Source organism: Jaminaea rosea, assembly GCF_003144245.1.
Source record: "Jaminaea rosea strain MCA 5214 unplaced genomic scaffold BDZ90scaffold_10, whole genome shotgun sequence".
Taxonomy (NCBI): domain Eukaryota; kingdom Fungi; phylum Basidiomycota; class Exobasidiomycetes; order Microstromatales; genus Jaminaea; species Jaminaea rosea.
The window spans coordinates 372,722-388,453 of NW_020289984.1; the positions used below are offsets into that span (position 1 = coordinate 372,722).

The 15,732-nt window shown below is 59.1% G+C and overlaps 5 protein-coding genes across 5 annotated transcripts; 1 reads left to right on the top strand and 4 right to left on the bottom strand.

The window, feature by feature from the left end:
* Window positions 1-515: 515 nt before the first annotated feature.
* Window positions 516-1,006, bottom strand: BDZ90DRAFT_40842 (hypothetical protein). Its single transcript, XM_025509572.1, has one exon. It carries the CDS (start codon window positions 867-869, stop codon window positions 600-602), a length of 270 nt encoding a protein of 89 aa, XP_025361149.1. The 5' UTR covers window positions 870-1,006; the 3' UTR covers window positions 516-599.
* BDZ90DRAFT_40848 (hypothetical protein) lies at window positions 1,007-4,597 on the bottom strand. The gene is made up of 3 exons (XM_025509573.1): window positions 4,191-4,597; window positions 3,985-4,116; window positions 1,007-3,910 (listed from the first exon to the last, which is right to left on the bottom strand). The coding sequence occupies exons 1-3, from the start codon at window positions 4,460-4,462 to the stop codon at window positions 1,144-1,146; spliced, it is 3,171 nt and encodes a 1,056-aa protein (XP_025361150.1). The 5' UTR covers window positions 4,463-4,597; the 3' UTR covers window positions 1,007-1,143.
* Window positions 4,598-5,303: 706 nt separating this feature from the next.
* Window positions 5,304-7,022, top strand: BDZ90DRAFT_280565 (putative clathrin assembly protein AP47; the record flags this gene model as incomplete). Its single annotated transcript, XM_025509292.1, has 4 exons — window positions 5,304-5,789; window positions 5,866-6,210; window positions 6,293-6,794; window positions 6,874-7,022. Exons 1-4 carry the CDS (start codon window positions 5,430-5,432, stop codon window positions 7,020-7,022), a joined length of 1,356 nt encoding a protein of 451 aa, XP_025361151.1. The 5' UTR covers window positions 5,304-5,429.
* A 294-nt stretch (window positions 7,023-7,316) lies between these two features.
* On the bottom strand, window positions 7,317-9,337 carry BDZ90DRAFT_246643 (hypothetical protein; the record flags this gene model as incomplete). The annotated part of the gene is made up of 2 exons (XM_025507567.1): window positions 7,317-8,548; window positions 8,764-9,337. 2 exons carry the CDS (start codon window positions 9,335-9,337, stop codon window positions 7,317-7,319), a joined length of 1,806 nt encoding a protein of 601 aa, XP_025361152.1.
* A 1,474-nt stretch (window positions 9,338-10,811) lies between these two features.
* Window positions 10,812-15,680, bottom strand: BDZ90DRAFT_233160 (P-loop containing nucleoside triphosphate hydrolase protein). The gene has a single exon (XM_025506535.1). The coding sequence runs from the start codon at window positions 15,307-15,309 to the stop codon at window positions 11,152-11,154; it is 4,158 nt and encodes a 1,385-aa protein (XP_025361153.1). The 5' UTR covers window positions 15,310-15,680; the 3' UTR covers window positions 10,812-11,151.
* Between the last annotated feature and the right edge of the window lie 52 nt (window positions 15,681-15,732).

The window sequence follows — 15,732 nt, forward strand, 5'->3', positions numbered from 1 at the left end:
AAATGCTGGCTCAGCACCACGCTTCATCCCTGGCTCTACCGGTCCTCTCTTTCTTTCAGTATTGCACGCGTCAGGACAACGACCCTGCTCCACTCATTGCCGCCGTGCAGGAGGGCAAGCTGCCACTGCTGCACTTGCACGGCGAGAGGGACGCCAGTATCGGGTGCGAGCAGACCATCAACGCGCTCAAAGAGGCATTTGGGGTCAACGCTGAAGAGAGTCAGGAGCAGAAGAGTCAGATTTCCTACGAAGTGGAGCTCATCAAGGACGCGAGCCATGCCTTGCCCGTCCAGCAGGCGGAGGAGTGTCTGAAGTGGATCGTGGACTGGCTAGGGAGGATGGAGGGCCAGACCGAGCAGGTTACGAAGGAGGGTACCCGTGACGTGAAAGCGTCGAGGGGCTCTGCCGACTCTGGGCCGCACATGTGCTAGAGGTCTTTGCGATTTCTCCTTCTTCTTCATTCTCTGTTTCAATCGCGCTACGCTTCTCTTGCGCGACTTTCATTACCAGCATCTACGATTCGTTGCGTCGTCATCTAGCCAGATAGTCATCCGTCCTTCTGCCCCTCTCTCCCTTGTCCTTCTACTTCCACCTCTACATCAACGCTTGCTCATTACGTCTCCTCGATGCGACGCATACACTCTTGCTCTCCATGTCAATGAATCCTGATCGCGCCACAGGTCGAGGATACGACAGCTCAGCCACTCAGCGAGCCGAAAAACGGTAAACCTCTGATCGATTTTTGACTCGAGCTTGCTCACGGACGGCGGGGGCGACGACGACGACAGTGAAGAAAATACAGGGGACGAAGTAAGTAGCGATGGCCAAAATGGGGCGAGGGGGGCAGGGTTTGCAGGAACGGATGACATGACGTAACGAGGCGTGAAGTTGTGGGCAGATGGGACGTGTGAGGTGAGATGGGCCGGAATGGAGGCGTATGGGTAGGCGTGAGAGCATGCAGGCGTTGTCAGCAGGGCATGAGGGCAGTGTCGTCGAAGATGATGTGGGGATGGAGCTGGAGCGCAGTAGTCAAGTAGAGCTAAAGGTATCCTTGCCTAGTCTCGCGAGCCTGACGAGCCCTTGCCATGACGTAGCGGCTGGTACTTCTCTTACGAGGACCCGCTGTCTGCACGCAGCTCAAGCTCAGCTCCCTCCAATCTCACTTCCCCACATAGCTGAAAAGGAGCTGGGATCCCAATCGAATCCGCCTCCTCCACTTGCTCCTCCTGTCGCTCCATTGCCGCTGCCATTGCCGCCGCTTCCGCTTCCGCTGCCACTGCCACTCGCTCCATTCCCCGTGGCAGTACTGGGCGCCGCTCCGACAGCATCGAAGTCGAAGAAGTCATTTGTGGAGAAGAAGGAAGAGAAGTCGTCCACCGGCGGTGGCGCAGACGCTGCGTTGCTTCCATTCGACGTGCCATTTGCTCCTGCTCCGCTGCCGCTTCCCGAGAAGCCGTTGGGCAACCCAACGCCAAGGGCGTCCACTGTCGAGGGGAACGAGTCGAGCGAGGAGAAGTTCATCGACGAGGAAGGCCCTGCGTCATTGCTGCTGCTGCTATTGGCGTTGTTGGCTGAGCCGCCTTCCTGCGGATTACGAGACTCGACGCCACTTGCCGGCCTCTTGTCCCCGGCACCAGGCGTAGGCGCGGATTCCATCCCCCCCGTAGGCGTTGGAGCAGACGGGATAACGGGCGTGGTCTTGATCGCGTTCGAGGCTTTGGTGCTGTTCTTGCGAGCGCGCGAGTCGTTTGACCCGCCAGGCGTACCGCCGCCAGCTCCGACTGCTGCTCCGCCCTTCTTCTTCCCACCACCACTCGCGCCTTTGCCACCTGCTGCATTGGGTGCACCGGGAGGCTCTGCTGCTCCCTGCTTGGGTGTGTTGGGCGGCAGACTGTTCGCTGGTGAACCAGGTATGCCGCCCTGCTGACCCGGACCACCTGGACGCTGCTGCTGTTGCAATTGGTTGGCCTGGGTGCGAGGGCTCGGTGAGGAGCCGGGCAATTGTCCTCCGCCCCCAGACAGCATCGAGGAAGGGGTGCGCTGCATTCCTGGTCGACCGGATGGTCCTCCTCCTCCGCCTCCTGCGGCGAACGGGGAATGTTGCTGCGGAGGGTCCATGGGACCTGGTCCTCCTTGTCCAGGGTAGCCGTGCGGACCTGGTGGAGGGTGCGGCTGCATCTGCGGCGTGTGGAAACCTCCTTGTTGCCCTTGCTGTTGGCTCTGCTGCTGGCTTTGCTGCTGGCCCGCTTGACCCGGAGCAGAGAAGGGGGACATGAACTGTATCTGACCATTCCCGCCGCCACCATCTCCACCACCGCCTGCACCGCCTGGAGGCCCGCCCTGCCCTCCTTGCTGCTGCTGGAAGCGTTGCTGCTGTTGTTGCTGCTGTTGCTGAATTGCTGCGAGCTGAGCACGCTGCTGAGGGGTGAGCATGCCATTCTGCATCATACCGCCGCCGGGAGTCGTGGCAGGCGGATTCATCTGGCCGTGTTGCTGCTGACCACCCTGCTGAGGACCTCCGTGCTGCCCTGGCTGAGGTCCGGGCCCACCACCGCCCTGCTGCTGCTGCTGCTGTCGCCCAGCAGCCATCTGCGCCGCCTGCTGAGCTGCGTGTTGCAGAGCCGGCTGAGCCTTCAGGATATCCTGGATGTGGTGCGCTTTCGCCTGGAGACTTTGTACATTCGCGTAGAATTGCGAAGCCATCGACTGATTAGGCGCAAATTGCGCTTTGGCACCCTCTTGCTTCATGTTCTCTTGAAGCTGCTGGTATTGCAAAACGAGAGCATTGTGCTGGGCTGGATTCAAGAGAGGGACGCCACGAAGAGCATCCGGAAGCATGGCTTGTGGAGGTAGTTCGGGACGATGTGCCCCTCCAGGACCGCCGCCACCGTTGCCATTGTTCTGCTGGCCAGAATGGTCGGGCGTGGGTGGCTGACCGGGTCCTCCTTGCTGCTGTTGTTGCTGACCTTGAGGTGGGAAACCGCCATGCTGTGGCGGCCCCTGAGGCTGTCCCCCAGGGCCTACGGATCGTCGCCCTGCATCTTGTGGGCCGAGACCAGGCGTACCCATCGGGCCAGGTGTGCCGGGATGCATACCGGCTGGCGACCCCACTGAGCCAGGAGGAAGCATGCTCGATCGCTGTTGCTGCTGCGGTGTTGGCGTCTGGCCAACTTGCTGCTGATTCTGTTGACCAGGAGGGCCTTGCGAAGGGGCGCGATTGCCCAGCTGACCTTGGAGAGCTCGCTGCTGCAGCAATCGGTTTTGAAGTGCCTGCTCGTACTGAGGGTGACCTGGCCCTATGCGACCGAGGAAGGCAGGCGCGCCTCCCTGCTGCTGCTGCTGCTGTTGAGGTCCTTGCTGCTGCTGCTGCTGCTGTTGCTGCTGCTGTTGAGGCTGAACAGCCTGTTGATTCCCGACCATCGAGCTGATGAGGCGCTCTCGCATGGCTGGACTCATGGTGCGCAGCTCGTCGATGGTGAGGTTCTGCCTCTTTGCGGCGGCCATGAGGAGAGCGTGCTGCTGTTGCGGCGTCAGGGACTGATTCCACAACTGCTGACCCTGGGGCGGTGTAGCTATGCCATTGACGCGCTGGCCAGGTCCGCCTTGCTGGTGTTGTTGCTGCTGCTGCTGCTGCTGAAGCTGGAGCTGGATTGCCTGTTGCTGCTGATTATGTTGCGGCTGCTGCTGCTGGGTCGGCAAGCCATCTTGCGGCGCAACTCCGTTGGTCATGACGATGGATGGGAAGCGTGCCGCGGCTGAAGCGTCATGCTGACCAGCGATCGAGGGCGACGCCTCAATTCGACCGTGCCTTTGAAGTTGGCGCTGCTCCTCAAATTCGAAGTAGGTCCGCGCATCTGCACTCCCTCTCCCCGATCGTGCAGCAAAGACGTCCCAGAAGATGGCCCAGTACCTGTGCGAGAAGGAAGAGAATGTTGCGTGTCAGCTGGAGCTCGCGCGCAGATACGCGTCTTCGGCGGCACTGACTCAAAAAGAAGTCCCTGCGGCGTCCTCAACGGCACGTCGGGAGGTTCTGGCATGTGAGCTTCCGAGACGAGCGTCTTGGCTGTGCCTGTGAAGCCGCGTCGTGTGAGGTAGTCCCACACGTAGACATCCAGCCTGCGAGCGGGAGAGGATTCGGCACATCAATGCTAGCTCTCACTTCTCGCTTGAAGCCCTCGTGTGCAACTCACTTGGAAGCCTCTTCTCCCCACAGGCGGTCAGTATTTCCAGACTTAGCTCCCGAGGGACTGCTCGTGCTGCCTCCATCAGCGCGCACACGCTTGTCCTTTGCATCTGTGTCGGGGCTACTTGTGTGGCCCCTCTTGCGCTGCTGTTGCTGTTGTTGCTGCTGTTGCTGAGATGGCCCTGATGTCGACGATGATGACAAGGACGGTGCTGATGAGGGTCCGGCAGCAGAGCCCCCAGGACCTCCATCTGCGCCGGCGTTGGCCGGCGGGGACATAGAGTGCTTAGCTTGGTGCGTGTATGCGGGGCAATTCAGATGCGCTGCGGATGATTGTAGTGGTAGTAGGTTGCAAAGCTAGGCAAGCATGTAGAAGGTCGGCGTGCGCGTGCGGGATAGGAAGGAGCGAGGCGCGATAGATGGAGTGGGAGTCGAAGGAAGCGGCTGCGCTCTTAAGGGCGCGCCTAGGAGGTAATTGTGGTCCTGGTATAGCCTCCCTGTTGAAACGTCTCCCTAGCTGATCGCAATCGTGGATGATAGCTGGCAAGTGATGACGAGAACAGCTCGCGATGTCGTAGGATGGATGATGGTGAGGATGAGCGAGGACCCGTCGAAGGAAGCAAGCAAGCAAGCAAGCCGTCGAGATGGGATTGGACTCGCACCCGCGCTCGCGGGGCGGCAAGGCGGGCGCCTACTCTCTCTCTCTATAGACAGCTGCGACACCAAATGGGCGGGCGGCCCCTGCCCGGCCTGCCTGGCTCTCAGTTCTCTTCTGGGAGACGGCGCTGTCCGTCCGTCCGTCCGTCGTGCAACTGCCGCCCGCGCCCGCTCGCAGCGGCACCCGCGACTCAGAGAGAGATCGCAGCGAGCAGCGACATCGGCGACCCAGGATTGTGAGTGTGATACTGTGAAGCAGCACAGAGTCAAACGTTGCGATCGTGTTGTCAGGACGGAAGAGCATGGTCATCGCTGCTGTAGCTTTGCTTCATCGATCCAAGCTTGTCGCTGTGAAAGCTCGAGGTGAGATGCGCAGGCGCGCGAGTGGGCGTCACGGCAGGCGTGTCGTTGAGAACCACGTGGCTATGTGGGGACGCGGCAGTGGAGAGCATCGAGTGAGTGAGGCTGGCTGGTGCGACGCAGCATCGCTCGACGTCGACCTCTAGCCATCACTTGGTGTTCCTTCCTGCCTAGCTGTGTTCCCTTTGCCCCTCCTCTACACCCTCACTCTGTCTCTCTCCTTGCCGCGATGGCGTCCATCGTAGCCATCGTCGACATCAAGGGCAAGTCGCTCATTCAGCGCACCTTTCGTGATGACGTGCCCGTAGCCGCTGTCGAGCGCTTCCTTCCTCAACTTCTCGACATGGAGGAAGAGGCCGGTGGCAGCGCAGTAGCACCTTGCTTCACATCAGAAGGCGTCAACTACATGTTCATTCGACACAACAATCTCTACCTCGTCGCGTTGTCACGTCGCAACTCGAATGCAGCAGAGCTTCTCCTGTTCCTTCACAAGCTGGCGTCAGTTCTCGAGGAGTATTTCAAGGAGTTGGAGGAGGAGTCGATCCGAGACAACTTTGTCATCATCTATGAGCTACTCGATGAGATGATGGTGAGTGCGGGTGCTCATATAGGTGTGATTCAGGCAGCATATACTGACCCTCATGCCCCATCCCCAACGCCATCAGGACTTTGGCTACCCCCAAACGACCGAGTCCAAGATCTTGCAAGAGTACATCACTCAAGAGTCGCACAAGCTCGAAGTTCAAGCACGCCCGCCGATGGCAGTAACAAATGCAGTCTCGTGGCGTAGCGAGGGCATCCGCTACCGCAAGAACGAGGTCTTCCTTGACGTTGTCGAGTCGGTCAACTTGCTCGTCAATGCGAACGGCAACGTGGTGCGCAGCGAGATTTTGGGGGCTATCAAGATGAAATGTTACTTGAGCGGCATGCCTGAGCTGAGGTTGGGTCTGAACGATAAGGTCATGTTCGAGAATACGGGGAGGGCCGCGAGAGGCAAGGCGATCGAGATGGTGCGTGATAAAGGCGGGCAGGCCACATTGTCAGACGTTGGGGACGAGCTGACGCACCACCGCTGCCCCTTCGCACTTGCAGGAAGACGTCAAGTTCCATCAATGCGTCCGTCTCTCTCGATTCGAGAACGACCGTACCATCTCTTTCATCCCTCCGGACGGCGAGTTCGAGCTCATGTCGTATCGTCTCTCGACGCAGGTCAAGCCTCTCATCTGGGCAGAGGCCGTAGTAGAGCGCCATGAAGGCTCGCGTATCGAGTTCATGGTCAAGGTGAAAGCCCAATTCAAGCGCAGGTCAACGGCAAATAATGTAGAGGTTCATGTTCCGGTACCGGACGATGCGGATTCGCCCAAGTTCAGGGCGGCGGTGGGGAGCGTTCATTATGCGCCGGAGAGCTCGGCGATGGTGTGGAAGATTAAGCAACTGGGTGGTGGGAAGGAGTACCTCATGAGGGCGCATTTTGGTTTGCCGTCTGTCAGGAGCACGGACGATGCTATCGGGGGCATGGGTGGCGCGGAGAGGAGGAAGCCCATCTCTATCAGGTTCGAGATCCCGTACTTTACCGTAAGCGGGATCGCTGTTCGTGAGTATCGCGGCGAACGCAGCTGGCGGCTACAGCGCAGAGCTCACTGACAGAATTTGGCCCCCCGTCGCGCCGCCAGGCTACCTCAAGATCACAGAGAAGAGCGGATACGCAGCTCTGCCGTGGGTCCGGTACATCACGCAGCAGTCGGGCACGTCAGGGTACGATCTGAGAACCATCAGCGACAAGAGTCAGGCGGCCCCACTGGCACCTTTCAGTGCCGGATGAGTGGACAGAGCTCAGACAAGGCGGTCATCATGTCACGCTCACTCGTAATGACATCCCGTGAAAAGCATGGTTTGCATTGGCTTTGTGGATCGCAACGGATCTTTTTGTGTGACAAGGGTGGTGGGGGGAGAACAACGAACAAGGGATATTGAGAGGGGAAGAGACTCAGGGATATTGGGAGGGGAAGGGAAGCAAGGATATTGAGAGAGGATGAGGCGGCGAGCAGAGCGTGCTCATGACTGACGTCGCTCGGCCCGCCTCAAGAACAGTGACACATCTACCAACATACGCCCCTCAGAGGACATCCCTACGGTACATGTCCCTCAGCTTGATCAACCACGACTTCTTCTCGCCCGTCTCCTCAACAACGCGCCTCTCGTTCTCGGGAACCTCAACGCGCGACCCATCGAGGCCAGTCTGGGTGATGGTGTTGTGCTGCTTTCCGAGGTAGTAGTCGGGCATCCAGAAGGTAGCAATGATGGGGATGGCGGCGAGAACGCAGGCGGTGATGGCAATCCAGCCGTTGACCTGCGAGTAGGCGCGAATGACACCCTGACGGATGGGGTCGTCGAGAGAGGGGTAGCGGCTACGCAGCTTGGCAATGCTACCATAGACGGTCTTGAGAGTGGCTTCGGGCACGTCGGGGAGCTCCTTGCGCATCTGGTCGAGCATGGTGTTCGTCCAGATAGCAGAGGCGATGGCGCCACCGACCGATGAGCCGAGAGTAGACCAAAGGCTGAGCAGGTAGATGACCGTGGACAGGTCCTCGTGAGGAACCGAGGCCTGCGAACCGACACGGGCACCGACGACGGAGAAGGAGGCAAGGCAGAGAAGGAGCTGCGCGGCCAAGAGGCGACCGGTGCCCGTCGACATGGCGTTGGATCCGGGCTCAATGAGGACACCATAGCCGATGAACTTGCCCACACCACCGATGATCATCATCGTCTTGTACCTGTGCGTAATGCGCTGCACGATACCGGCGATGGGGCCGACCAGGGAGAGACCAATGGTGGTAATGCCCAGGAAGATGATGAGGACGTAGTTGCTCCATGGCTTGACGGCATAGACGTACGAGAAGAAGTAGGTGTTGCGAACGGCGGACGAGCACTGTGCGAAGACGTCGATGACGACCGCGGCAATGAAGGCGCGGTTGCGGAGGATGCGGTGGCTCATCAAAGGCTTGGGCGAGACGTACATCTCGAAGAGGACGAAGGCGCCGAGGATGACGAAGCCCACGACGAGCATGGCGATCATCGAGGGGTTAGACCATCCTCCAGCGGCGGACTTGGCGAGGGTGAAGGGAAGGAGGATCAAGGCGAAGGCGAAACCGAGGAGGATGAGAGCGAAGAAGTCGATCTCGATTAGAGCATCGATGACGGCGCGCTTCCAGTTGATAGCAATAGGGGCACCCTCCTTGCGCTCCTTCTTGGAGCTGGCCATGGTGACCATGCCGAGCTTCTGGCCGCGGTGTTGCATGGTGTAGAGAGTCCAGATGGCAGGGGCGAGAAGTACAGGAACCATGATGCCTGGCAGCAGCGAAGGCGCGGGAGGGCGCGGGAGGAGGGCGGCGGAACGCGGTTAGAGCGCGGAAGGGGGCAAGTGTGCGCAAACGCGTTAGAGCGCATGAGCGCGGAAGCACGTGTGAGGGAGGGCCAAGGGAGATACGGGGGACCCATAGGGATGGTAACATGGAAAACGTCAGCTGGTGGTCTTCATCTACGCTTTCAACGCCTTTACGAACAGAACATGCCTAGTCCCCATCTCCAGTGATCGTCTCCAAGGCCATCAGCAATGAATCCGTTGACTGGGACGGTGATAACGAAGGGGATCGACAGCAGGGAGCCGAAGAATCCACGCCACTCAAGGGGCGTCAAGTCGCCAACGATGATGTCTCCAAGCAAGTCCAGACCGGACTTGCCAATGGCAGTGAAGGAAATGCCAATTGCGTAGGCCGCGAATGTGTGTGAAGAGGCAGCAACGACGAAACCGATGACGTAGAAGACGAGGACGACGACGTAGGTGGTAGGACGCGACGACAGGTCGGCGAGCTTTCCGATGAAGGGCTTGCTGATAGCGCGGATAATTTGGCTTGCTACGGAGACGGCAGCGAGGCCAGCGTGGTTGCCGAAGGTCGAAGTAGCCATGGCAGTGAAGAAAGTAGTGGTGATACCCTGGTCCATGGCATAGACGAACATGGTGAGACCGATGGAGACGGCGAGGAGCCAGAGAAGGATCTTGCCCTTAGCGCCAGAGTGGTACAGGACCTTGTTGAAGGCCTCGACCTTGGAGACACCGGCGGGAGCCTCCTCTGCCATAGTAGTGCCCTCAGCAGGGACACCAGTGGGCTGGCCAGCGTTCTCGCTGAGGCCCATGTCGTAGGCGCGCTCCATGTGGGGAGAGTCGCCGCCCTTGCTCTCATTGCCGCCCTTCATTGAGTCGGATGAGGATCGTTGCGTACGTCCGTCGCTCATCGTTGCGTGTGCGATGGATGAGTGGTACGGGGTTGAATGACGGAGGAAGAAAGGGATGAGGGGATGAGGGAATCAAGAACTTTGGAGACGAGCAAAGCCTTGTCTGATAAAAGGATTTTCAAGCTCACGACTTCGCTTCGTCTGGTGGAAAAAATTCTCTCTTCTGCCTCCTACCTCCTCCGTAGATTATTGCCACTGCAATCGTTGTCGTTCCCACCTTGCCTTGGCGGGACCGTCGGCAGCAAGGCACTGCACCGGCACTCTACGCCGGCGACTCGCAGAATGTATGTAGGACAGTTGAGAGGCACACCCAGGGGCAGCTTCTGGAGCCCGGGGCCTCGAACAGCAACAGCAGCAGCAGCAGCAGCAGCAGCAAGTTGAACCGGCTAAAGATGGATCGGGCTTACCGGACTAGCGGGGCCTTGTGACTTTGTCGACGTCGTGTGCACTAGCGTACTAGACTGGCTCTGACTAGCAAGGTCCAAGGAAGAGGTCGGGGAACGCCGGGGGACGACGAAGAAGTGAGCTGGCTGCGAGTAGATGGAAAGCGTTCAAGGGCTGCGAAGAATGCTTGCTGGCACTTCTTGCCCCTCCGGTGTCTCACGCTCGTTGCTCCCGAGCCTCCGACTCCCACTTCTCCTGCCCGTCCACTCCACTCTCCCCTCTTCTCGCTGCTCTCGACCTTACATCCTGCGTCGCATCTTCGTTCGCTGCAGCGAGCGGAGTCTCGGTCGTCGTCGTCGCTATCTGTCTGTCGCTGAATGCGATGCCGCATCTCGCGCGGGTGTGCATTTTAAGGTCTTGGCGTGCAGCATCGTCGCTTCTTCCTCCTTGTCCAGCGTTTGCGCTATCTAGAGCGCTGGACGGCGTATCTGATCCGAGGTTGAGAAAAAACGAAGGGGCGGAGCGCGCGCGCGCACAGAGAGTGGGTGAAAATGGCCAGTGCCCGCTGCCCTGCTGCCTGCCTCTCCGCAGAGACCCACATCGCCCTTGCATCGTTGGACCTCTCGCAGCGCCGCGGCCGGGAGAGTGAAAAGGCAAGCTTGTTGAGAGAAAAGAAGTAGCGAGCTGCACTGATGCTTGAGCCTCACGACAGCCTTGCGAAGGCCTCGCAACGACGCCTAGACCAAGTCAATGGGTCGAACCGACGACGAGCAAGCTAATCAGGCAGGCACGATCAGACATCGTACAGCTTACGCACAAATCGCGAGGTCACTCCCGTCCGTCGATCTCATCGGGTGCCGACTTTGCCCGGCTGCAACGCAATGCAACGCCTCACAAGGCAAAGGTAGCGTTGAGGATGAACACCGAATAGCCTTCACGCCACACCATGCCATGCCCATGTCGTACGTCCGCCCGCACGACGTCCACGAAGCCACGCCTCGCCACACCTTGTGGCATCGCTTCTCTCGCCGTCGACAAACGCGCTAAAGCTGCCAATCCTTGCTCTAATGTGTGTATGCCTGGCTATTCATCCAGGTGGTTTCCGCAAACGATCAATGCCCGTAAAGGATCCAGATCACAAGTCTATTGCTACTCCGTTCTGCCACTCCATTCTATGTACATTGGCATGACATGGCATGATCGGGCCCTATGTTCCAACAGTTCGTCGCGTCCGACGGCGGCTTGGCTTGGCTTGACTTTGGGCTCTTCCCGCCTCACACATCGTAGCCGCGGCGCAACCTCTTCCCTTCCTCTCTCATTCGTCTGAACTCCTCCTCACCAATGTCAGCGCTCTGGCATAGAAGGCGGAACAAGCCATCTTCTTGGCTCCAGAGCTCCTCTGGGCTAGCGTACTCTGCTACACTTCCTTGGTCCATCACGCAGATCAGGTCCGAAGGCCCGACGATCGTGTCGAGGCGATGCGCCACCGTGATGAATGTGCAGTCCCGTAGAGACGTTTGAAGCATGGTCTGGATGTGCGCGTCCGTCTTCACATCTACGGAGGCAGTGGCCTCGTCGAGCACAAGAATGCGGGACTTCTTGACGAGGGCGCGAGCGATCGAGACGAGCGCGCGTTGTCCTTGAGACAGATTGGACCCATCCGTCGCGATCTCCATGTCCAGGTGTAGGCGGCGAGGCTGATTGGCATCTTCCGTCGGCGTAGCATCACCGGAGGGAGGAGAGGACTCGCTGTCTTCCTCCTCGATGAGCTTGGCCTGACGCATCGCAGCCCAGAGCTCAGCGTCCTGATGCTCCTCAAATGGGTCCAGATTGTACCTCAGCGAGCCCGCAAACAGCACAGCATCCTGGGATATGACCGAGATGCTGCGACGAAGCAGCGACAGGCCGACCTCAGAGATGTCGACGTCATCGATGAGGATGCGGCCGGCGCTGGGCTCCATGACACGTAGCAGGGAGGAGAGCAGCGTCGACTTGCCAGCACCTGTACGGCCGACGACACCAATACGCTGTCCTGCCTTGACTTCTAGCGAGACGTCCCGCAGCGCCGGCGCCAGACCCGGGCGATGAGACGCGGTAATCGATTCGAATCGCACCTTGCCATTTTGCGGCCATCCTTTCTTCTCCAGCTGCACGTCCGCTTTCTTCTCCGCATCTGCCTCTTGGTCAATCTTCCCCGCGTAGTGCAGGAGCCTCTCAATCGAGTTCATGTTGTTCTCAATTTCTGCCGACTGTCGAATCATCTGACCGAAGACCGACTGCACCGTCACCATGTACGAGAGGACAACGCCTCCGGCCGAGGCGTCGATGCTGCCACGCAGCCCGACGACGAGGAGCGCAGAGCCCAGAACGAGGCATGCGCCGAGGAAATCGAGGCGGAGGGAGAGCCAACGTTGACAAGCGATGGACAACCAGTAGGCTCTGTTCTCCGAATCGATGCGTTTAGCATTGTCCACCCTGAAGCCGGCTACGACGCCGTACGTTCGTAGGCTGGTGATGCCTGTGAGGGACTCGGAGAAGTGTTCATAGATGCGAGAGCGAAGGATGTTGTTGAGGCGGCGCAGTTCGCGACTTGCTGGGCGGTAGAAAATGCCTACCCAGACGTAAAGGACGACGATTACGGCTGCGACGGCCAGGAACTCGGGCAAGATGATCGCGACCAGAATGATGGAGCCCAGCGCCTGCACTGTGGTGCTGATGAAGATGCGCAACGTTTCGCCGACAACGTTGTCCACAGCGTCTATGTCTTTCGAAAAGCGATGGGTGATACGACCCTGCGGTGTGGTATCAAAGAAGGCGAGCGGTGCATGCATCACACGCTTTGCTGCTCGGGCGTGGAGGTGTGAGGAGGTGTAGTACGCAAAGAGGGCGAAGGAGGCGCTCATGCAGAAGAGGCCAAGGGCTTGTCCCATACCCAGAGCGGCGTATACGCCCATGTAGGTGCCCTCCGACACGTACGACCAGCGTCGTTGCTCCCACCAGCGAAGCCAAAGAGGCGAGACGATGGTACTTCCCTGGTAGAAGAGGATAGAGATGATGAAGACGGGGGCGGTGAGGGGCGCACGACCGAGGAGGATGTAGTCGAGGTAAGTTCGAGGTGTGACTGAGCCGACAAGGCGCTCCTCCTGTTGCATCACCGCTTTGCCTTCCTTCTTGTCCGAGTCGAACTTGTTGTCACCCTCGTCTGCATAAGGAGATGAAGGTCCAGAAGAAGATCCCTCCCTCTCACTGTCCTCCTGGGTTTGGCGCTCCTTTGCCTCCTCGCCGATAAGGTCCGCAAACTTGCCCTTCTGCTCCATCAAGGCGCGATAGCTGCCCTGCTCGACGATTCGGCCAGCGTCCAAGTAGACGACGTGGTCCGCGTACGGCACAATGGCCAGCGAGTGGGTGACGAGGACATGTGTGATGTCCTTGGCTGAGCTTTTGGAGGCGACGATGACGTTTTGAAAGACTTCGTTGCCGACCTGAGCATCCAGCGCCGAGAAGCAGTCGTCGAGGAGGCGAAGGGGGCGCTCCTCCCCACTGTAGACTGCTCGCGCGAGGGAAATGCGCTGCTTTTGACCTCCAGATAGCGAGACACCCTTCTCACCGACGACGGTAAGGTCGCCATCAGAGAGTGCTGCAAAGTCTGGCTCGAGGCAGCATCGACGAACTGTGTCGCGATAACGTGCCTCGTCAAAAAAGCGACCAAAAACAATATTCTCCCGCACCGTAGCGCTCAACAACCAGGCGCTCTGTGGGCAATACGCCGTATGGCCGCCAAGGACGCACTCGGAGGAGCTCACCTCCCGCAAATCGCCGATGAGAGCACGTAGGAGGGATGATTTGCCTGAGCCAACGGGGCCGACAATCGCCACGAAGGAGCCGCGGGGTACGACGAGCGAGTCAATATGCAAGCCGGTCTGGCTAGGTTTCTCTGAATCCTTTTCACTATCGTGATGCTCGAAAGTAGCGTTGCGAACGCGAATCATATCCTTGAGATCGGGGTCGATGGGCCGGTCAGGTTGACGAAGGGGCGCCTCCATGAAGAGGTTGAGGCGCTCCAATGCGGCCTTGGCGTCAGCGATAGCGCTGAGAGCAATGGGCAGAATTTGGAGCGGCGTGCGCAAGAGCAGGAAGAAGGAGAGAGCAGAGAAGATGGTGGCTGAATCCAGTTCGTGACCTGTGCCTGCGTAGGTAACCAGGCTCACTACGGCAGCGAGGGTCGGGATGGAGAAAGAGACGGACGTGTTGATGCTTCGCCAGATGAGGCGAGTACGTAGGAGGGCCATCTCGGAGCTTCGGAATCCAGCAATCTTCTTGAGGAGGGGCTGCTCCCACGCGTACGTCTTGATGAGTCTAATGCTGGAGACCGCTTCGACGACAGCTTTGATGCGCGCATCGGTGTACGGCATCGAGGCGCGACGCAGAGCGAAGAGCTTTCGAACCATGAAGTTCTGCGTCGGATACAAGATGGCGATAAGGGCAAAGCCAGGTAGAGCGCTTACTCCGTCCAAAGAGTAGATGACGAGGGCAAGGCAGACGAGAACCTGCACGACGGATGTCCAACCCATGTGGAAGTAGGTGCAGACAAAGTCGATGCGGCTGACATCAGCCGATACCAGACTGGTGAGTTTGCCCACTCCATAGCCTCCGCGCGTGCGAGCCTCTTCCGAGAGCTCAGTGCCTCGATTGTAGATGACGTGGATGAGGGCGCCACGCAGCGCGATGCCCGTCGAGACGGAGCGGTAGAAGCCGTGGACGTTGCAGAAGACGGCGACTAGTAGCAGCAGGAAGAGACCCACGGACAAGCCGTAGCCGCGCTTCTCTTGGTAGCTCGACGTCGTGTCGTTCAGCGTCTCGATGATGGCTCGAACCAGGAGCGGCGATGTGATGGTGGCTAAGTCGGAGAAGAGCTTGATGATGCCGCCAATCCAGAACCAGTCGAGAACAATCTCATTCAATGACCAGACCAAGCTTGGCCGCGGCTCTTTGACAGGACGCCCCATTAGACGACGTATCGAATTGGAGATAACGTCGGCCTTGCTGATCTGCCCCTTTGCAGCCTCGTTGCATCGACGTTGCCACGCTGCTTCGAGTCGCTCGCCGTAGACTGCGGCTCGCCGATGCTCTGGCATCGAGTAGAGCTCATCGCCGACCAGTGGGCGAGAGTATCCGATGCGAAGGATGCGGTGCAGCCAATGGAAGGTGAGGATAGACAACCAGCCGGCGCTCATCTCCGGGAAGACGGGATTCTCTGGCGAAGACGACGTCGAGGCGCCCTTCTCAGCATCATCCGGAGAAGCATCCTGCTTCTCGCTAGGTTGAGTGACCGGATCGTCGATGGGCTTGATGCCGACGAAGGGGACGCGGCGGTACCACTTGCGAGGAGGGTAGCGCAGCGCGCCCTCGTCTTGGCCGGTCAAGACTGCCATGCCAAGCGCAGGTGGCGGGTATGAAGATCAGAGCAAAGGATGAGGATGAGGATGAAGACGAGGCCGATGGATGAGAGTTGACGAAGGTAGAAGCCGGAATCAAGCGGAACGTGGCATCAAATCTCGTTTACCATCGGCATCGCACACGACTGACTGACTTGAGAGGACGGGGCTTCTCTTGCTGCTGCTGCCTCCGGTCGTAGCGGCCGTCGTTCGTCGCTGCCGTCCTGATCGTCTTGCCAAGGTGGGTGGAAGTGTGAGAGAAGAATGGGACGGCACGCTTGTAGCTGCAACAAAGTGCATGACGTTGGCGGTTAGGGTGAGCAACGGTTGGATCTGGCAGTCAAGAGTCGGGGCTGCAAAAAGCTGCCAATGCTGCGACGAAGCTGCGAAGCGGCGAAGCTGCAAACAAGGCTGCGATGC